The 23,394-nt window shown below is 45.9% G+C and overlaps 2 protein-coding genes across 2 annotated transcripts; both read left to right on the forward strand.

The window, feature by feature from the left end:
• The first annotated feature begins 15,687 nt into the window (after window positions 1-15,687).
• Window positions 15,688-17,104, forward strand: LOC147970612 (protein FAR1-RELATED SEQUENCE 5-like). The gene is made up of 4 exons (XM_087523516.1): window positions 15,688-15,743; window positions 15,881-16,263; window positions 16,404-16,801; window positions 16,988-17,104. Exons 1-4 carry the CDS (start codon window positions 15,688-15,690, stop codon window positions 17,102-17,104), a joined length of 954 nt encoding a protein of 317 aa, XP_087379642.1.
• Window positions 17,105-18,739: 1,635 nt separating this feature from the next.
• LOC147970613 (uncharacterized) lies at window positions 18,740-20,174 on the forward strand. Its single transcript, XM_087523517.1, has 3 exons — window positions 18,740-19,029; window positions 19,806-19,877; window positions 19,937-20,174. The coding sequence occupies exons 1-3, from the start codon at window positions 18,740-18,742 to the stop codon at window positions 20,172-20,174; spliced, it is 600 nt and encodes a 199-aa protein (XP_087379643.1).
• Window positions 20,175-23,394: the final 3,220 nt, after the last annotated feature.

Raw genomic sequence — 23,394 nt, forward strand, 5'->3', positions numbered from 1 at the left:
TTAGTCAGGGATATTTGAAGTAAAATTTTCAAATGCCAAGTTGAAACCAAATTCAAATAAAACTCAAATGCCTCTGAAGATTCCAAATGCCACTCAATTCACGCAAGATGCATAGATGCTTAACTAATAATTGTAGAACATTCCAAATTGAAAATTTGCGATGTTACAAAGTATATGAGTTCGTAAGATGCAATAATTCATCTGCAGGATGATCAACCCAAAGCCGTTGAGTGGGTCCTCGATAATGGATGTACAAATCACATGACCGGTGACAAGAACCTATTGATGGACACTGCTTTATCTCCATCGCATCTGAAGCATATCCCCTATGCCGACAAAGGCAAAAGCAAGGTATTGGGTCCAGGTAGGGTTGCGATCTCAAAGGATCGACACATGGACAAAGTCATGCTTGTGGAGTCCTTAGGGTTCAACCTCAGGTCTGTCTCAATGCTTTGTGATCTTGATATGGTTGTTGTGTTTGGCAAGTATCATTGTGTTGTGATCATGGAAGCTGACAATTCCAAAGTCTTCGAAGGCTTTAGGAGAGGAGACTTGTATATTGTTGATTTCTCTATAGGACCACAACCTGCTACATGTCTACATGCAAAAGCTTCAGAAGGCTGGCTATGGCATCGACGACTTGGTCATGCTGGCATGAGGAACTTGCACACGCTCGCGAAGAAGAAGCATATCATTCGCATAAAGGGTGTCAAATTCCTCAAGGATCACCTGTGTGGAGCTTGTGAAGCTGGAAAGATGACCAAGGCCAAGCATCCCTCAAAGACTATCATGACTACCACTCGTCCATTTGAATTGCTTCACTTGGATCTCTTTGGCCCAACTCATTATGCCACATTCACTAATGCCGCGTCCTTATATGGCTTTGTTATTGTTGATGACTATTCTCGTTATACATGGGTGCATATCATCACTTACAAAACTGAAGTGCAGGAAGTCTTCAAACGATTTTCTTCGAGGTCTTCAACAAACTTCTGAGTGAAGATCAAGCACATTATAAGTGACAATGGAACCGAGTTCAAGAATACTGGTCGTGATGACTATCTTGATAAACCTGGTATTACTCACGAGTTATCTGCTCCTTATACTCCTCAGCAAAATGGCGTCGTGGAGCACAAGAACAGGACTCTTGTTGAGATGGCTTGCACTATGCTTGATGAATACAAGACGCCTCCTCACTTCTGGCCTGAGGCAATTGATACTGCGTGCCACATCATCAATAGGGTATATCTTCACAAATTCTTCAAAAAGACCTCATATGAACTCCTCACTGACAAGAAACCCAATGTGAGTTATTTCAAAGTCTTCGGTGCTAAATGTTGGATTAAAGATCCTCATCACAATTCTAAATTTGCACCGAAAGCACATGAAGGTTTTATGCATGGTTACAGAAAGTACTCGCACACCTACAGAGTCTTCAACACCTATCGCCATAAGGTTGTTGAAATTGTAGATGTGTGGCTCGATGAAACTAACGGCTCGCAAAGAGAGCACCTACCTCCTGTGCTAGATGAAATTTCACCTGAGGAATCCATTAAGTTCAAGGCTACTGAGGATGTCATTCCTACCGAAGAATCTGCTAAAGAAGTGATTCCAGAACGTGAAGAACATCATGCTGATGCACCGGAGGAAAATGGCCTTGAAGGAAATGCTGAGCCCACTCAAGGTCATCAACCTGCTCATCCTTGCGTCGCAAATGAAGTGCAGATTGAAAGAATTATCAACGACATCAAAGCACCAGGTCCTCTCACACGCTCAAAGGCTTCACATTTGTCTAACTTTTGTGGGCACTTTCCTTTTGTCTCTATCATAGAGCCCACCAAAGTAGATGCGGCATTTATGGATCCTGAGTGGATTCAAGCAATGCAAGAGGAATTACATCAGTTCGAGCTAAACAATGTCTGGGAACTTGTCGAGCGACTAGACCCACGCAAGCACAATATCATCGGCACCAAATGGATTTACCGCAACAAGCAGGATGAAAATGGCCTTCTGGTGAGGAATAAGGCACAGCTTGTAGCTCAAGGCTACACACGGGTTAAAGGAATTGATTTCGATGAAACTTTGGCAAGGTCAATGGTAAGCTTGAGCAAGAAGTATATGTTGCTCAACCCCTAGGTTTTGAAGACCCGAAGCATCCTGACCAAGTCTTCAGACTCAATAAGGCCCTCTATGGCCTCCAGGAGGCCCCTTGGGCGTGGTATGATACTTTGAAGGAATTCCTTCTGAAGAAAGGCTTCAAACCCGGTTCACTTGACCCAACTCTTTTCACCAAAACCTATGACGATGAATTATTCATGTGCCAAATATATGTCGATGATATTATCTTTGGTTGTACTAACCAACGTTACAATGACGAATTTTCCTATATGATGAGTAAGGAATATCAAATGTCTATGATGGGAGAATTGAAATTCGTCTTAGGTTTTCAAATTCGTCAATAGCGCAACGACATCTTCATATCTCAAGAGAAATACCTCAAGGATGTGTTAAGTAAATTCGGAATGCAAGATTGCAAAGGCGTCAAAATCCCTATGCCCACAAATGGCCATCTATGCACTGATGAAAATGGTATTGACTTCGATCAAAAGGTATACCGCTCCATGATTGGCTCTTTATTGTATCTATGTGCATCTAGGCCAGATATTATGCTTAGTGTTTGCATGTGTGCCTGTTTTCAAGCTACACCGAAGGAATCACACAATAAGGTTGTGAAGCATATTCTTCAATATCTAGCTCACACTCCAACACTTGGATTATGGTATCCCAAGGGCTCGGCTTTTGATCTCATTGGATATTCTGACTCTGCCTATGTTGGTGATCGTGTGGACCACAAGTCAACATCCGACACATGCCATTTCCTTGAAAGATCCTTGGTATGTTGGTCCTCGAAGAAGCAAAACTGTGTATCACTCTCTACTGCTGAAGCTGAGTACATTGATGCTGGTTCATGCTATGCTCAATTGCTATGGATGAAGCAAACCCTCAAGGACTATGGCATCAATGTGAAGAATGTGCCACTCTTCTGTGACAATGAGAGTGCCATCAAGATTGCTCGTAACCCAGTTCAGCACTCGAAGACAAAGCACATCCAGATTCGTCATCATTTTCTTCGAGATCAGGTGTTGAAGGGCGACCTATCAATCGAGTACGTGAAGACTGAAGAACAGCTAGCCGATATCTTCACAAATCCCTTGGATGATGAGGGAGTCCTGGATTAGGGGGTGTTCGGATAGCCGGACTATACCTTCAGCCGGACTCCAGGACTATGAAGATACAAGATTGAAGACTTCGTCCCGTGTCTGGATGGGACTTTCCTTGGCGTGGAAGGCAAGCTTGGCGATGCGGATATTCAAGATCTCCTACCATTGTAACCGACTCTGTGTAACCCTAAACCTATCCGGTGTCTATATAAACCGGAGGGTTCTAGTCCGTATGACAAGTTCATCATACAACAATCATACCATAGGCTAGCTTCTAGGGTTTAGCCTCCTTGATCTCGTGGTAGATCTACTCTTGTACTACCCATATCATCAATATTAATCAAGCAGGAGTAGGGTTTTACCTCCGTCGAGAGGGCCCGAACCTGGGTAAAAACATCGTGTCCCTTGTCTCCTGTTACCATCCGCCTAGACGCACAGTTCGGGACCCCCTACCCGAGATCCGCCGGTTTTGACACCGACATTGGTGCTTTCATTGAGAGTTCCTCTGTGTCGTCGCAATCAGGAAGGATGCCTCTTCCCGTCTTTAAAGACGGCACCGTTGCTAAGGGAGCTTTGGCTGTCGGCCAAACTCTCCGGCTCGGCGGTTTTCTTATGACCGCATGTTCGGCTGTTGCGCCGACGATGACCTCTCGGGTCATCAAAAGCAATCTCCACGTCAGCTCGGAACTCGCCGAGCAGTTAGATCCAATGGAGCTCTCTTATGTAAACGAGCTCTTGGATCGCATCGCCGCCCTGGGGGTCACTACGGATTACAACCAAGTTGGGCTTAAACCCGATCTAAGAGAAATTAACTCTCCCCAGGCCACCCACCACGTCGCCGTGGTAGAGGTGCAGTGCAGCGACCCTTCATCTATTTTAAGGACTAGTTACGTTCGAATTCCTAACCCCTCCAAGCCGGATACCCACGGAGGGGAGGATGTAACTCGAGACCTGAGCTTAAAATCAGGCAACGGGCTAGACTCATTGGACAACATCCAAGAATCCGGACCTCAGAGTTCGGAAGCTCTTCGGCCTCTGTATCTTAGATTGGGCGAGGTTTCAGAATCAACGCCACCCGCCCACCCGAACATAAGCGATCTTTCCCAAATCAGGCAAAAGCCCGAGGAAACAGTACATCATTACTGGGCCAGATTCCTCCTGGTTATGAACAGGATAAAGGATTGCCGTGAGGGAGACGCAATATCAATCTTCTGCAGTAATTGCACGGACGAGGGAATCCTTAACGCCATAAGTCGTCGTGATATTACGCGCTTCGTTGACTTGGCGTCCATAGTACAAAAGTACTGTGCGATGGAAAGTGCCTGGAAAACCGAAATAAAATTTTGGGATAATCCGGCCTTGAATAGCAATCTCGTCCGAACTAAGAGGGTGCATCATCATAAGACACCCGGGTTAAACACCAAAAAACCAAAAGCCTCTACAGAGCATGGAACCGTACTGGAAAGATGGCTTGATGGACCCTGTAAAATTCATAGTACAGAGGATGCCACACCAACTCATAGACTTAGAGCATGTTGGATACTCCGGCAGGTGGCCAAAATTGGCGAGGACCTCTTAATTTCGGAGGCCACAGAAAACCACCCCGGAGACACCAGTACCGTTCTCACAGTCTTCGAGACCTTCGCATCAAATAATACACGAAAAAGAACACTCTGCAGCCTTGCCGAAGTCTAGCAAGTAGCAACAATAAACCCATGGAGCGACACGGCTATTACCTTCAACGCAAGTGATGAACCTAAATTCCGAATAGCCCGAGCACCAGCCGCATTGGTCCTCAGTCCGATAGTGGACGGCTTTTGCCTCACCAAGGTACTCATGGAGGGAGGCAGCAGATTGAACCTCATTTATGAGGAAACTCTTCAAAAAATGGGAGTAGAGTGGAGCCGCGTTGAGCGAAGCAACACAACCTTTAGAGGAATAATCCCCAGTCGGGAAGCGCGCTGCACAGGAAAAATCACACTAGATGTGGTGTTCGGCACGCCGGATAATTACAAATCCGAAGAGGTCACATTTCAAGTGGCCCCGTTCAGCAGCGGATACCACGCCCTACTAGGGCGGGAAGCATTTACAATTTTCCAAGCAATACCCCATTACGGGTACATGAAGCTCAAGATGCCCGGGCCGAACGGTATTATCACTCTTGCTAGTGATCCGGACATAGCACTCTGCGCCGAAAACAAGACAGCTGCATTAGCCCTGGAGGCACTATCTGAAGCCTTAGCAGCTGAGGAACTAACTGCGCTACGCTCCACAGTTAACAGGGATGATGTGATACTCGACAAGAGATCCAAGTCCACATCCTTTAAGCCAGCAGACGAAATAGTCAAGTTCCAGGTCCATCCAACGGACCCCAATAAAACAGCATCCATCGGGGCACGATTAAACCCTAATATGGACGCCGCACTGCGCGAATTTCTACGTGAAAATTGGGACATCTTCGCCTGGCACCCTTCAGACATGCCAGGAATCCCACGCAGGCTGGCCGAACGTAGCTTAAATATCCTAAAAGGATTGAACCTGTCAAACAAGCCCTTCGGCGTTTTTCCGAACCCAAGAGACAGGCTATGGGAGAGGAGCTAGCCAAGCTATTGGAGGCCGGATTCATTAGAGACATAAAACATCCGGACTGGCTAGCAAACTTGGTGATGGTACCAAAGAAGGACAAATCCTGGCGCCTGTGCGTCGATTTTAAAGACCTTAACAAGGCTTGCCCAAAGGATCCCTTCCCCCTCCCCCGTATCGATCACATTATCGATGCCACTGCAGGACACGATTCGTTGTGTTTCCTCAACGCATACTCCGGTTACCATCAAATTAAGATGGCAGAATCAGACCAAGCCGCAACAGAATTCTTCACACCATACGGCCCATTCTGCTTCAACACAATGCCCTTCGGGCTGAAAAACGCCGGCGCAACATATCAGCGCATGATTCAGACATGTCTGGCAAACCAGATCGGCAAGACAGTGGAGGCATACATGGATGATGTGGTCGTCAAAACAAGACATGTTGAATCTCTAGTAGACGACTTGAGGCTAACATTCGACAACCTCCGAAAATACGACATCAAGCTCAACCCAGAAAAATGCGTCTTCGGCGTTCCAGCCGGAAAGCTTTTGGGCTTCATTGTATCTGGTAGAGGAATTGAAGCAAATCCGGCCAATATCCGAGCTTTGTCGCAACTGAATATCCCAAAGGACCTCAAACAAATACAAAAATTAACCAGATGCGTGGCGGCTCTAAGCCGCTTTATCTCTTGCTTGGGAGAAAAGGCACTGCCCCTTTATCGCCTCCTTCGGCGCACTGAGCACTTCGAGTGGACGGATGCTGCCACGGCCAAACTTGATGAAATAAAATCCATATTGGCAACAAACCCAGTCCTGGCCGCGCCAAACACCGGCGAACCAATGCTATTGTACATTGCAGCAACCCATCAAGTTGTCAGCGCAGTACTCGTCGTCGAGCGGGAAACGGACAGACACAAACTCCCCCTTCAAAGGCCGGTCTACTACGTGTCAACTGTCCTCACTCCATGCAAATCACGGTACCCGCATTATCAAAAGATTGCATACGCGGTATTCATGGCATCCCGGAAGCTATGACATTACTTTCAAGAGTGTTCCATAACAGTAGCCTCGGAAGTACCACTCAACGATATTATCAACAACCGCGACGCAACGGGCCGGATCGCAAAATGGGCCATCGAGCTCCTCCCGTTCGATATAACCTATAAGCCACGGCGAGCTATTAAATCGCAAGTTTTGGCCGACTTCGTCGCAGAATGGACGGAGGCGGAGCTCCCTAAAGAGTACGACACATATTCAAACTGGATCATGCATTTCGACGGCTCCAAAATGTTGGCCGGACTAGGGGCTGGCGTCGTCTTGACGTCCCCCATAGGAGACACAGTTCAATATGTGCTCCAGATCATGTACACGGACTCCAACAATGCAGCCGAATATGAGGCCCTCCTACATGATCTCCGGATGGCAGTATCCATGGGCATTCAACGCCTAGAGGTACGCAGGGATTCAAACCTCGCGATATCCCAAATAAACGGAGACTTCGACGCCAAGGATCCAAAAATGGCAGCTTACTGCAACGTCGTCCTAAAAATGTCAGCTCCGTTTGAAGGGTTGGAGTTTCATCATATAGCCCGAGAAAACAATCAGGCAGCGGACGTCCTGGCACGCATTGGAGCAAAACGCGATGCAGTCCCCCCCAACATCTTTTTAGAAAGACTGTTCAAGCCATCTGTAGCATGGGAGGGGGAACCCACAGATAACAGCCTGGACCTAACCACACCACTCGACGCCGAACAATCTGACATAATTGGAGGCCCTGCCACCGAAATTACACCTTCAGCCCACGTAATAATGGCGGTCATCGCCCCATGGACAGAACCGTTCCTAGCCTACCTTACTAGGCAGGAACTCCTAGAGGACCAAAACGAGGCACGCTGCATAATGCGGCGATCTAAAGCCTATAAAGTCCATGAGGGAGAGCTTTATAAGAAAAGCACTACCGGAGTCCTTCAAAGGTGCATCTCCGAAGAGGAAGGGCGGAACTTGCTGGCTGAAATTCACGCCGGACTCGGTGGCCACCACGCTGCAGCTCGGTCCCTTGTAAGCAAGGCTTTCCGTAGAGGCTTTTACTGGCCGACGGCCCGAGCAGACGCTCAGGACTTGGTCCAACGATGCGTCGGTTGCCAGATTTTTGCAAACCAAAGCTATATGCCACCCACCGCCCTCCGAACTATCCCCATCACTTGGCCCTTCGCGGTCTGGGCGCTTGACATGGTTGGACCCCTTAAAGGCGGAACCCACAAGAAAAAAATACTTACTGGTCATGGTGGATAAGTTCACCAAATGGATAGAAGCTAAGCCTGTTAAGACGGCCGAATCAGGACCTGTGATAGACTTCATATCCGGGGTTGTACACCATTACGGCGTCCCCCACAGCATCATCACTGATAACGGCACAAACTTCACCTCCGACGAGGTAAAACTCTGGTGCAAACACATGGGCATCAAGCTCGACTATGCTTCCGTCTATCACCCACAAACTAACGGCCAGGTCAAACGTGCAAATGGTCTTATCATGAGCGGCATTAAACCCATACTAGTGTGGTCCCTCAAGGAATCTAACACGCACTATGTAGAGGAGCTCGACTCCGTACTCTAGGGACTACTGACCACGCCGAATCGCACCATCGGATACACACCATTCTTTATGGTGTACGGCGCAGAGGCAGTTCTTCCCTGCGACATAATTCATGACTCACCTCGAGTGCGCATGTACGAAGAAAGAGAAGCCGAGCTTGATCGGCAGGACAACTTGGACGCCTTGGAGGAGGAGCGTGACCTGGCAAAAGCCCGTTCCGCATTTTATCAACAGTAGGCTCGAAGATATCAAAGCAGAGAAGTACGGGCCAAAAATTACAATGTTGGCGAACTAGTTCTACGCCTGCCGGATAAGAAAAAGGACAAACTCAAGCCCAAGTGGGAAGGTCCATTCATAATCGACCAAGTCCTGATTGGTGGAGCGTACCGCCTGTGAGATGCGTCGGATAACCGACTCGAGCCGAACCCATGGAACGCCGCCCATCTCCGAAGATTCTATGCCTAGCACCGGACTCTGTGTTTGTTTCCTTCCTCTGTCATTTTTTACCTTTTCTGTCTTACATTTCTCTCCTTCCCCTCTTTTCTCTTATAGCCCTTAAAGGCTCATTAAGTGACACGCTACACGTGCTCATTAAACCTGGGGGCTTCTTTAACAGAAGCTTATTTATATGGGCTTCACGCCCAACACATGCGTCAAACTTCCGCATGTACCTTTTCTTCACCATTATATGCATCGATATGACTTAAGTTTTGGCCAAGCTGGGTTGCCTGGCTCCTGTGCTTACCCCTACGTTCCCGATTGTTCGGCTAGGTGGTAAAGGGAGCACCTCTGCGATTGTTACTGCCTGATCAGCCGGTGTGTACCTTAGACTGGGTGAAGCCGAAAGCTAGCGTTCTTAAGGGAATATTCGGTCGGTGAACTAAAAGACGACCTTTTTTACTTATTTATATACATGCCCCCAGATGATTTTCCTGCATTTGCAGTCCGAACATGCACTTTAGGGCATGCCTCCCAGAGAAAGGAACCCCTAACGGAACTATTCTCTCTGGAAGATGTTTCTTACTAACCATGTAATATAACATAACTAGTTGGGCACTTGTCTGATAACGCACTAATGACCCCTACGCCTTGTCTCCATGCATACCCCGGTTCGTACATAACCGGTAGGGTATTCGGACACACTCCGGACTGTCAGGTCCCGAGGTCGAAGCGAAAAGGTCGGCAATGACAAAGATCTACAATCCGGCTAGAAGGCATTACACATGTCAATTAACAATTACATAGTCACTCTGACTGATTGTATTCCTCTTCTATACCATCTAACAGGCTGTCTAATTTACAGTCCTGTTGGGAATACTTTGCGGACAATTCTACTTGGCCGTATACTAAGCTTACAGGGATCTCCTTCCCATCAGGCCCCACAGGTCCGACTTCGGCCATGTGGTTTGGGTCAGACCTCGTAAACCGGGTCTTCACCATGGCCCAGGCCTCCCTAGCACCTTGCCGGCAGGCTAATATCTTCCACAACCCGAAGCGCCGCCGAGCTCCCTTAAGCTTCTCCGCAAGCTCTCCAAGGCCCTCGGGCATGGAGCGGGACGGCCATAAGGCTTGGGCAACGCCTCGCATTGCCTGCCGAACTCGCTCGTGCAGTTGCAATAGCTCGGGAAAAAGGTCACCCGTAGAACCGGGCATCTCCTCTGCAGGACGACCTGTTAGCATACCTACAGACATTACTCTGTTAGTCGACTTCCTCGCCGAACTCTTTTTTCAAAAGATTCGCTTAAGCACTTACTAAATATGCCGCGTCGAAGCCGCTGATTCTCCTTAGTGGAGTCCGACAGCTGGCCACGAACATCTCTAAGTTCAACGTCCAGCTTGGTGTTCGCATCCTGAAGAAAATTCTTCTCTCGCCTCACCTTTGTCAGCATACTCTCACCAGCCTTTAGCCGGCGTAAGAGTTGTTGTCTCTCCGGATCGAGTCCGGCGCCATCTGCAATATGATTTGTCAGATTTGCACCCACGCCGCAAAATACTAATCTTTCGAAGTGTATCTTACCAGAGGGGGTCTCTTTGGGCTTCCCTGCCACGGCTAGTGCGGCCTCCAGTTGGGCTTTGCACTCTTTCAGCTCCTGGGACAGTACGGTATTCTTCTCAGTAAGAACCTGCATAACAAATGATCCTTAAATCAGTTACTCTAACTGTTTCAAGTCTCGGGGGCTACTAGTATATATATATATATATATTTGACCAAAATTTTCTTACCCGTATGTCTTTTACATACTGCTCTGTGGCTCTGGCTAAACCATTTTGAGCGGCACGGAGGTATGCATCTCCCGAATTGAAGGCATCTCACACCTCTTGGGAGAAACAAGCGTCGCGAAGAACTGTACGGCGACTCCTATGGTTCATGGCACTCTCCACCTCAGAATTCGTGGCAGAAAGCCTGTCCGCATCCTCTGTCGAAGGAGCGTCCGGTGCGTGCCTTGTGCTCGCCTCCGCTTCCGGGCCAGACGTTGGAGCCTGGCTGGTGGAGGCATGATTGGCAACCTCTCCGGATATAGTCCGGTGAGGTTTCTTCGTCCTGAAGATAGCACGAACATTAATATGCCCTGAAGGAATAACCCCAGGGAAAAAGAGGGTGCACTATACCTTTGCGCCGGCATATCAGTCCGGACCACATTCCTTTTTACCCCACGGGGCCCTGCGGCCCCTCGTTGGCTAGCCGCCGCAGGTTCGGCCTCCCGCCTCGGAAATCTCCCCTGCAAAACGCGGTTGTCGTCAGAGAAACTGAAATACGTGAGAATGGAATCCTTCTCAAGGGGATGAGGCTCCGGTCTCGGTCACCTGGGAAGCCGGGATTAACCCTGGGTAATCAGCCATAACGGCCACCAAGGTATTGTCCTTGCTTAGCTGATGGAACACCCCGTCAATAAACTCCACCGATATGTCCGGATCCTCTTCGGAGTTCAGATCGAGGGACCGTTCTGGATCCTCGGGCTATGGAGGACGGCTGTTTGTATCCTTTACCTCCTGACGCAGTTCCTGCGTTGAAGTCGTTAGACTATATATTTAATCATGGGAATATAAAACAAATGGGCAAGCACAATTGTCCACTTACCCAACTTGGAGGGTTGTACATAGTAAATCCGCCCTGCGGGTTGACGCGGCGGAATTCCTTCTCTTCTCCCTTGTACAAAGAGGATAAGATCTTTACTAGAGCGGCAGCTGAGGCTGGCCCCTTACGACCGTAACGGGTGGCGTCATCCTCCCCGTTAAAATCCCATATGGGGTGGTCTCTATATTGAAGCGGCTGCACCCCCCGCATGATGCATGCGGCCATGACTCCAATCATGGTTAGTCCGGAATGAGCCAATAGTCTTATCCAGCCCATCAGGTAAAGGACGTCTCTGTCACTTTCTCTCTGAGAGCTCCGCAGACGCCAGCTCAAGCGTTTCTATAATGGAGCATTGCTGAACTCAGGCAGACCGACCCGGATAGGGTCCGGTAGCGGGACATCATCCATATAAAACCATTCCGAAGGCCAGTCCCCGGACGCCTTCTTTGGGGTCCCGGATAGGTATTCGGTCCCGGTGATGCGCCACACTTCGGCTCCGCCCACTTGATATATAGACCCCTCTTGAGAACAGGGCACCAGGCAGAATATCCTCTTCCACAGCGCGAAATGAGCCTCAACACCCAAAAATAGCTCGCAAAGGGCGACGTAGCCCGTGATATGCAATATAGATGTGGGCGTGAGATTGTGCAGCTGGAGGCCGTAGAACTCCAGAAGCCCACGGAGAAACGGATGAACTGGAAATTCCAGTCCCCTTACTAGATAAGGGACGAAGCACACCCGCTCTCCCTTAGAGGGATTGGGGGTGCTCTCCGCTTGTTTTCCGCCATTATAGGTGGCGAGTCCGGCTCGGACCGGGACCATATAATCCTAAGGGAGAAATCCCTTGGCCTGAAGAGACACTAACTCGCTGTGCGGGATGGAGCAACTCTCCCAGTCTCCGGGTTTAGGACTGGAAGGGCGAGGGGAGGAGCTGCGACGGCTGGCCATGTTGGAATGGACCTTTGCTGGAGGCGCTCTGATGATTACTCGCGGAGAGGAGAAGGTGTGGTTTGGATCTGAATCCCCATCCCGTTAAATAGGCGGCTCGTTTATGCGGCTGGGGGTGTGGATGTAAAAACGCCCCGGCTTTTCGCATTCGTTTGACACGTGGAAGACGACCATTATTGGGCGTGGAAGCCAAGGAGCGCTACATTACAAAAATCGGACATTATTCCTACAGGAACACAGAATTTGGGGAAGAACCCGCCTTGCAATGCCGAAGACAATCTGCACGCCGGACTCATCGTCATTGAAGCCTGGTTCAAGGGCTACAGAGGGAGTCCTGGATTAGGGGGTGTTCGGATAGCCGGACTATACCTTCAGCCGGACTCCAGGACTATGAAGATACAAGATTAAAGACTTCGTCCCATGTCCGGATGGGACTTTCCTTGGCGTGGAAGGCAAGCTTGGCGATGCGGATATTCAAGATCTCCTACCATTGTAACCGACTCTGTGTAACCCTAACCCTATGCGGTGTCTATATAAACCGGAGGGTTCTAGTGCGTATGACAAGCTCATCATACAACAATCATACCATAGGCTAGCTTCTAGGGTTTAGCCTCCTTGATCTCGTGGTAGATCTACTCTTGTACTACCCATATCATCAAGATTAATCAAGCAGGAGTAGGGTTTTACCTCCATCGAGAGGGCCCAAACATAGGTAAAAACATCGTGTCCCTTGACTCCTGTTACCATCCGCCTAGACGCACAGTTTGGGACCCCCTACCCGAGATCCGCCGGTTTTGACACCGACAGATGAGGAGAGATTTAGCAAGTTGCGGTGTGAGCTAAATAACTTAGAATCTTTGAATGTCCTTTGCAAATTGATGACTTAGATGTGCAACAAATGAAGTAAATTTTTTTCTTCAATCAATGAAGACTAACCCTCTAAGTGTGAAGAAATTAACGAAGAATTTGATTCTCAGAGCCCTACGACAATGTACGCGGCGTCTGAAATCATCATTCTTATATAGTGGGTCTCGCCACCAACAAAAGTTGGAAATATTCAATTTGAGTTTTTCTTCATTTGAAATTCCTCAATTGTTAAAATTCTTCAACTTTTCATGTCTTCACTCTTTCCAACTGTGTTCTTCATTGACTATATATCTCTCTCTATATATAAGACTAGGAAGAAGAAGTCAGCTCCAAGACCATGCCACTGGAGGTAACATTTGTGTTCGGTTCATCAGTTCCTCAGTCCTGCAATGAAGAAGATTCAGTTTAAAAATTGCACACACTATGATCTGCATACATGTTATACTATCAGATTCATCAGTACTACATGTGTGCTGCATTAGTGACACATGTTCCTATGATGTAGAAGTAGATAGTACATTGCAAAAATGATTGCATCAGTTCATTACACCCCTGCCACTTGATGCACAGTTTGGAGCTCGAGGTTACTGTCAGTACCTCTAATATGCTAGCTTCAGTTCAAGCCAAAAAACATAGACTTATGCATCAGTCCAAGTAGCTACTAGGCTTTATATAAGATTCAGCTACCACTGCAAGTTTGTATGATGTTATTTCTACTAGTGCATGCCATGTAGTTGCGTCAGTTCAAACTAGTAAAAAAGAATGTTGTTGTAAAAATATACACTTGTTACATAGTAAGTTCAATGATACATAAACTAGGAGTACTTCTAGTGTAGTTGCATAAGTTATAGAAGAAAAAAAAGAGAAGACATGCATCAGTTTTATATATATGCATATCCATACATATCTGAAGTTCAATGTTCAGTTTGCAAGCAGTGCACCAAATGTTTATGCATGAGTTATAGGAAAAAACATAAAAAAAACTTTCCATAACAGATGAAGTTCAATGTTTAGTTTGCAATCGGTGCTAAAAATCAGTACATCAGTACATCAGTACTGAACATGTACGTTCACTAGTTCGACTGAAAACTAAACCATATACAAAATAGAGAACAAAGTTTAATAATGGCCAGCGATGCAAATTCAACTTGTACATTGCCTTCAGTGCATAACATGTTACCCATAGCATTTATACGAGAAAAATGTAGAAAAGATTAATCCCAAAGTTGTTGGATGTCATTGCAGAAACATGCAAGGCGGCACACGCACCAAGGGTTTGATGAGCCAAGCAGATATGGGGCACCGCTTGGTTGGGTAACACCAAAAATAGCACCTGGATACTTCAACAATACAGGCAGATTTCAACCTATGCTAGAGTCATCAGAAGCACGGACATGTTCTTCTACGCAGCAAACACCGATATCTGGGAATACAAGCTTTGCCACTGCTGGGTTGCAACAAGGTCAACCATGTCCCCAACAACAAATGTTTTCCTTCCCTAGCGCATGTAGAAAGGCGAGGACACACAGGCTTCCACCAGTCGCTCCGTCTACATCAATCATCTATGCTGCAAAAGCGATTGTGACAGGAAGCCAGGCCAAAGAAACAGAAATTTTGGCCACTCTAGTAGGATGCAAAGTACAAGATATGAGCCATATAGACAGGAGCAAGCTCACAACGAATCTGAGGGGAGACGGCCGTACAATGAGAGACGGAGACCTTCGTCAACATTACTCCCTCCAAGAGATGCATTGCTGCATGTGCCAAGGGTGACACCACCCACACCCATACACCAGGGTGAACAGCAAACACCGGAGGCAGCACAGAGCTATACACATGTAAGTATCCACAATCAGAAGAAAACATACAAGAACAGTCCATACCATGGTACTGTGACCACCCAATCTAACATTTTCATAACTGTGTTTTTGTTTGCTCACTGTTGCGTGTAGCCACCTAACATTGAAGCTTACGTTCTGCCAAGGCTAGAGATGCGCTTTGAAACTTTCCAAGAAGCAAGGGACTTCTACAACGTCTATGCAAAGCACGCGGGATTTTCTATCAGGGAAGGCTCCAAGGTTGAGACCAAAGTCTAACTTTATTGCACGTGCTATGGAGTCTATGAATCGAAGGTGTCAGAAGCAAATAGACAGCGGAACAAGACGACAGCCAGGACTAACTGCAGGGATAAAATGAGGCTGAAGAGGGAAAAGGATGGAACACTTGTCGTAAAAGAGATAGTCTGGGAACACAACCACAGGCTACAGCTCACCCCCTAAATGCTTGTCTTCTTGCACTCCCACAAAAACTTTGACAAAACAATCTTGGAGTACGTCAAGTACCTGCAGTTCAAAGGCATTGAACACGTGCAAATCATGAGCATACTGGACAATGGATGACCCCGGTAGCTACTTCCTCGAAATGAATGTCAAAGACCTGATTAACCTGTAAGTACAAACTTGTTCTCTTCCCATAAACCCCCTCCGTCTTTTTTTACTTTGTCAATACAAACATATTACGCAACGCATGACCTAACACCTGTTCAATGTGCATTTTTGAATGACTGTTCGCTTTTAATATGCAGGAAAGCAAAGAATTCAAGGATGGATGATGTGGACGATGTCCTAAAGACTGTCAACTTCTTTAGGGAGATGAAAGCTATAAACAGGGAATTCTTCTGTGACATGCAACTCGATGAGTCTGACAGAGTTAAGAACATATTCTGTGCGAACGCAAGCTGTCGAGCGGCCTATCAAGACTTTGGTGACTGCGTAACATTTGACACCACATATAAGACGAACAAGTACCATATGCCACTTGGGGTGTTTGTAGGTACTAACAACCACTTACAGACTACATTCTTTGGTTTTTCCCTAATAAGAGATGAGGATGCAGATTCATTCAGATGGTTGTTCAAGAAATTTTTAAGGTGCATCAGAGGGAAGGCTCCTACATGCATCCTCACAGGTACAAACCGCCAAAACCACCCCCAACCACCACCCCATCCAAAAAAGGAAAATAACACAATAAAAATGTTGTGTCAGTTCTATTTTGTATATATGCACTACCATCTGCTGACCACTCCACGTCTCTTTTCTCATTACCAGACCAGTGCTCGGCAATGGCTTTGGCGATCCCAGATGCTTTCAAAAACATAGTACACAAGCTGTGCCGCTGGCACATTATGAAGAAGTACAGGGAACACCTCGCATACCTGTACAACCTGCACGAAGACTTTAAGGATGAATTCACAACAATCCTCAACTGGCCCCTCATGCCAACTGAGTTTGAGGCTGCCTGGAAAAGACTCATGGATAAGTACAACCTCCATGATGATGCCACGATTGTGGGCATGTGGAACGATCGTGAGAGATGGATATCAGCATACTTCAAAGAAATTTTCTGCGCCAAAATGACATCCACACAACAAAGTGAGAGCATGAACTATGTTCTCAAGAATAACTTCGTAAGTGAGAGACAAAACCTCCACCGGTTTGTCAGCCAGGTAAACTCCTGCGTCAAAACAAGGAGGCAGACAGAGAACCAGGAGACAATGGGTAACCGGGTATAGCTCTATCACATGTCGTAGGACAAAAAATAACATGCTTACTAAAGTAAAACTTTATTAGTTAGACAATTTTTTGCTGCGAGAAAACTAATAATTTGGTCATCATTCTTGCATGGGTACAAGGAACAAAACACGCTGACCTTCTATGGGTTTGACACCCAGATGGCAAAGCTTTACTCACAAGCTGTGTACAGCAAGATCAGAACAGGACATCCTACCAGCAGCAGCAGGAAAGGGTGATTAAAACACCCATATTCTCAAACACAAAGGGGAGGAAGAGTAAGACGCAAGCAGCGAAAGCAGCAACCAAAAAGCTGCCACGCCCCATCAGGTGCGTGGAATTTGGCCCAGACGGCAAACCTCTCGGGATAAGGGCATGCGGATTCTGCAACGTCGTGAGCAACCATAATTACCGCACATGCCCACTCTGCACAGATTCCACTGTCGACAAGCAAACGATGCACAAGCAGATTGGAGCTGCCCAGGTTTCTACCAATGGAGACAACACACGCAACAGCTACACTTGCCGCAAGTGTGGGGGAACTGACGGACATAATGCCCGCACATGCAAAGCGGGCAAGGAGGGTCAGTGGCGCTGAACAGAAATAGGGCAAGGTACAGAGTTCCAAAAAATCAAAAGAAGAGGATGAAGAAGAAGAGTTTGACGAGAATGACGACCAATCAGACGAAGACAATGAAGATGACAATGTTGGGGACGAGGAAACTGAAACTTACGATGAAGCTGCCAAGACTCAACCAGGAAAGGGCACCGGCAAGGGACAACATTCGGGCTAGTTAGGAGGAGCTCAAGGCTAAAGAATTCATAGTGGTTATGCTAGTGCGTCAACTGAAAAAATAAGCTTGTACTCTCCGTTGCCTCGGTACACAATGAGGAAACATATCAGAAACACTGTCATTACCAAAAACTTATTTAGCTTTATCATCGATTTCTCGATCAGTATTATAGTTAAGATATAATTTGTGATTTGTGCCCGCTGGACAAGTGACATTATTATGTAAACTATTTGATAATCCTTTTGAATGCAGTCACAAATACATTTCAAAAAACTTATCTGGATTATATGTAACGCCAACACTACTGTCGACGAGTAACTCAGCAAAAATATGTTAATGAAAATTTAAACTCTTATAGTACATCAGTACTGATAATTCTCACTCGTCAGTACAAAGGCATAGTAACCAAACACACCCGTGAACACCTCAAAAAACATCGTTTGAAAAAAACAAGCTATGTCTGCTTCTACCAGTCCTAGTTCAGAAAGACCATCAGTACATAAAAATAATTACCTCAAGCAAAATGCAAAATATAATACACCTGCACTGATGAAAATCTAGTTTATCTGTAAAAAATACTTTCAGAGATTATCTTGATATAAACAAATCCTTTCAAAAAACAAAAATTGTTTTAAAAAACATTAGCATGACTGGTATTTGGTAAGTTCAATTACACTTCAATCACCAGTCCAAGTACCCACAGCAGAGGAGTACAAAACCTCCATCATCACCACCCCTGAGACGTGCAAGTGGGATAGGCAGCTGATAAGTACAACTTGACAAGACTACTCAGTGCGTCATTAAAAACCCTTTGTCTTGGACGGTTAGTTCTTCCAGGCCATCGCCCGCGCCACCCACTGGGCGGTTGCCACAAGGGACTGCAAATGGGGACCCCCATGACCACTACACCCACACTCCCCACAAACCGCCTCCCACACACCCCCCGTCGATGCACTACAAAATACCCCATTCTCTTCCATCTCTACCTCAATCCCAGAAACCACCATTGCCCCTTCCATCTCCACTACACACAAACCACAAACTTCTCTCTCCCAAGTCCACTGTCACCGGAGGAGGGCGATGGCGGAGGAACAGTCCACCAAGCGTCATCATGGTGGGACATCGGACAAGACCATCAACCTTGTCGACGTTCACGTCCCCGGCGAGAAGTGTGATTACACCACAACACTCACAGGGGTTGAGCTCTACAGCAAGGAGACACTGGAGATCGTCTGCACCAACGAACCAGACAAGGTCGACGAGATGATCTCCAGGCTCTGGAGGAAGGCTGGCGGCAAGCTTCCTAAGATCATCGGTGTTGGTGTGCACTACACCAGCGAAGATGAACCTCCCCAGATGGTAGCAGTCCTGTAGGTGTACGTCGATGAGCTCTGCTTGGTGTACCACATCACAACGGCCACAAAATGGTGACCCACCCTACTCATTTGCCATGTTTGGTTCATCTGTTTTATTAGTACTGTATCTTGAAAATTTTATCAGACTTGTTTCCCAACTAGATGTACTAGTGTGGTTTGTGAAAAGTGGTTGCACTACTGCATTTTCTCAAGTAGATACACTATAAATATATTTTTGAACCTGATGCACTGGATTACTATTTGGAATATCTTGCGGAAGATTAATTTCTGAAGTTGATCGACTAGTGTAGTTTCTGAACTAGATCCAATAGCATAGTTTATGTACTCGATGTATTAAAAAGATATTTCTGAACTTGATGTAGTGAAGTATTTTCTGAATTTGATCTAATGTTATTTTCATAAGCAAATAAAATAAGGACTTGGTGAAGCACTGGTTATGTGTTGTCCTATTCAACAAAAGTAAACTAAATTAGTACTAAAGCAGCACATACAACATTGACTAAAACAATGTATAATCCAAAAATAAAAATAACAGGATGTACTTGAATTTAATTTCAGAACTTTGTTTGCTAGTTTCTGAATTACATTCATCCATTAATTATGCTATATAAGCATCTACTTTATGGATTCATCGCTTGTAAAACAAGACAAAAATGAATAATTCAAACATCAAAGTAATGCTAATTTTCAAAATGTCTCTCCCCTTGTAGGCCCAAGCGCCTGAACAAGATGCTGTAGCATGAGAGGTTGTTCACATTTGCCGGTTTCAGCATTGAAAGCGACAAAGAAAAGCTGAAGATGTCTGGTTTGGAGATCAACCCCAACAAGTTCATCGACATTCAGTGCCTCTGGAGAGTTCCATACACCGGAAAAGAGTACGACTCCTTGACTAATGTTGCAGCAGCGTCATCCACCCATTCTACAAAGGCATGAAGAAGAACATCGACACGCAGGAAGACCACAAACTATGGGGGACCAGCCCGCTGCCAGATAAGCTCATCGAGTATGCAGGACTAGATGCGTACGCCATGTACAAGTCATGGAACATGATCGGCTACATCACAGATGGTTGGGAATTTGCAAAAGAGCGGGAGGCTGACAAATTCTATGACTGCCCCTTTCACCCCTATTATGGATGAAGATACATCAGAGCCTGCCTTTGTTTTCCTTCCGCTTGTGCTTGCCTTTTATATTGTTGTTTCAAATTAGTAGTTTGCTCTTGTTGGGTTGAACCAGTATGATTATGTCATGCTTGTCATGGTTGAACAAGTTTATTTATGTCATCAAGTACAATGTTTTGCTTATCTCATTATATAAGTTTGGTAGCTTTGTATGTTGTTAATTCATCATTTCAAATTCAAAGTAGCTCCTGAATGGAACTTTCTGGCAGCTCTAAATTACTAGTTATGAAGCAACTAATCACACAACGTTGTTCCATGTGTAGTTTCAATTCAGTATTGTATAGAAAACATAACGTTGAAAACAATCAGCACAATTTGAGTTGCTTAAGAATGCTTCAAAAGTTGAAGCAGAAATTCTTAGTACTTCATGTAATGTTCTCATTCATATGTAGTTGCTAGAAAATTAACAAGTACTACAAACAGAAAAGGTTAAGAAGCATCAGCACACACTTATGTTGGTCACTTGCAGATTAAGAATGAAAGTACTAGTACACTTGATCGGACAGTACATACATACTACAATAAAAAGTACAAAGAAGCATCAATCCTTAACACCCCCAAAAAAATGTCAAACTAAGAACATAAGTTCTACTATGAATGGACTATGAGTACAACTTAGTCTACAGGCAAGTACCATAGTACTGAAAATGACACCAGAAGACCCTTGAGAACAATTACAAAAACAAATACAAAAAAGAAGGCAAAAAACTGAAATGAAAAAAATTACACTTACACAAAACTCACAAGAACTAGAACAAAAAGGATCAATCCAAGTTACTGGTGGAGTCAAGTACTAGATTCAAACAAACAAAAAAAATTGACCGCCCAAGGACCGGTGCAGGCCCTGACGATGCTAGATACTTGAACTCGAGCCTGTGGGTGAACCCTAGTAATCCGCACAATGCAGGGCATGCCGTCGAGGGCCCACATGTATAAGCGCTTAGGTAAGTATTCAAAGGAGTTCGACCGGTGAGCCTCGGCTGCGCTTATAAACAGGTCTAGAGCCCCCTCGACTAGCGAGGTGGGACTAAACCCAGAGCACACGCGCACGCCGCACTACACAACCGCGCGGACCAGCTATCTGGGCCGGAAAACGTCCCAATAGCCTCCATCGTCTACAAACACCCCACCAATAAGCCCAGTTAAACAAACCAGAGGGCGGGGCAAAGAAATATAAACTACAAGAAAAATGTTCGAAACTGAAAATATATACATTCAAATACTAGTTCGCAGGCAATAACTTTAAATACGAAAAATATAAATAAAAAATAATTTTAGCTCTGCACCCTGGATGATAAAAAAGAGTAAAAAATATGATACAAAAACAATGAACCTCTAAAAAGAAGAGAACTTAATAGCCTATCTGTTAAATGTACATAATTTAAAAAACTGAATTAAATGTTACTTTCAAGTTCAACTACTAAAAATGCAACAAGTTCAAATAGACAATGTTTGTGAATTATGCTAAATTTCTTATTTATATAAAATATGACAAGTTCAACTACTAAAATGCAACAAGTTCAAATAGATTTTCTTTGTCAATTATGCTAAATTTCTTATTTATATAAAATCTTTCCATACCTCAATGAACGATTTGGTCATAAATAATCTCAAGTCCCCCCTCCCCCCCAAAAAAATCAGTTCAAACATACATATGGCATCATTACTAAAAAAGCAGGACCAGTCAAGCCACTCACACCACTATGACACCAAATTTCAAAACCGTACGCTGTATGATATTACAATTCAGTTCACATAGCACTAAACCATAAGTGCACTAAAATGAGAATACAAAAACTATAAACGCCTAACTTAGGTTGGTATAGATGAAAATAAAATAAGTACCAGTTTTGAGAACAACTCCCAGGGCACTGAAAAATGTTTTGAGATAAACTAGTGTATAAGACTTCAGTGGAAAAACAATACTTAACATCCACATGGAAAAACATCACAAAGCATACGTCACCTAAACAGTGCAAAATGCCATCATCACCACCCAGGAGATTTGCAAGTGGGATAAGCAGATCATAAGTACAGCTTGACAAGACTAGTCAGTGCGACGCCAAATTAACCCTTGGCTTGAACAGTTGGTTCTTCCAGGCCACCACCCGCGCCACCCACTGGGCGGTCACTACAAGAAATATGTCAACTTATGACCTTCTGTCAGCAACCCTCGAAGAATTGGTCATAAATTTATGACCATTTTAGACCAATTGGTCAAAAGCTGTCTGGGGGCTCTAAACCCTAAACCATAACGACCATTTTGGTCAGAAAGGTCATAATTTCATTAGAGGAAATGGTCGTAAAGCTAGTAGCACTGTCCACTGCCTCATGCCTAGCTGATAACGACCAATATAAAATGGTCACTACACTTGAGTTTGAATGAATTAGGATGATTAGGCAGCCACCTCAACAACCTCTCTTATGTGTCACTGTCTAGGTGTCATTTTTGCTTGAGTTTTAATATTCAACAGACAGACGGGGCACACACTGACAGGCGGGACCCATTTGATAGGTGGGGCCGAGCGCTTAATTCGCCCAAAAAAGATGCATGAGGCGGGACTCGAACCCACGACCTCACGCTTGGTTTGCTCGCATGCTACCGCTGGGCTAGAGAGGGACAGTTGCTCACATCTGGGAGTTTATCTATACATTATATAGAACTACGGCTCTCTCGTATCATTGACAAGTGGGACCTTCCGACCAGGTGGCATCGAACAGAGCAACGATTTGCAACACTGACAAGCGGGACCCATTTGACAGGTGGGTGAGCGACCGTTTAATTCCCTAAAAAATATGCGCTAGCGGGGACTCGAACCCACGACCTCGCGCTGGATTCGCTCGTTTTTTACCGTTGGGCTAGAGAGAGATTGTTGCTAATGTGTGGGTAGTTTTCCATATAGTATATAAAACCACGGCTCTCACGTATCAGTGACAAGTGGGACCTTCCGACCAGGTGGCGGCAGGTGGCATCGAACAGAGCAACACTTAGCGTTTTTCTAGGTCTTCTGACCAGGTGGCGGCGGGCGGCGGTGGAAGCAACTAGGTGACCTCGCCCACGGCCTCGCCGCAGGTGACCTCGCCCACGGCCTCGCGGCGGAAGCAACCAGCAGGGGGCGGAGGCGGGGGCGGGGCCGGCAGCGGAGGCGGGGACGGGGCCGGCAGTGGAGGCGGGGGC

Source organism: Triticum urartu, chromosome 5A (genome assembly GCF_056163025.1).
Source record: "Triticum urartu cultivar PI428250 chromosome 5A, HENAU_Tu73, whole genome shotgun sequence".
Classification (NCBI taxonomy): Eukaryota; Viridiplantae; Streptophyta; class Magnoliopsida; order Poales; family Poaceae; genus Triticum; species Triticum urartu.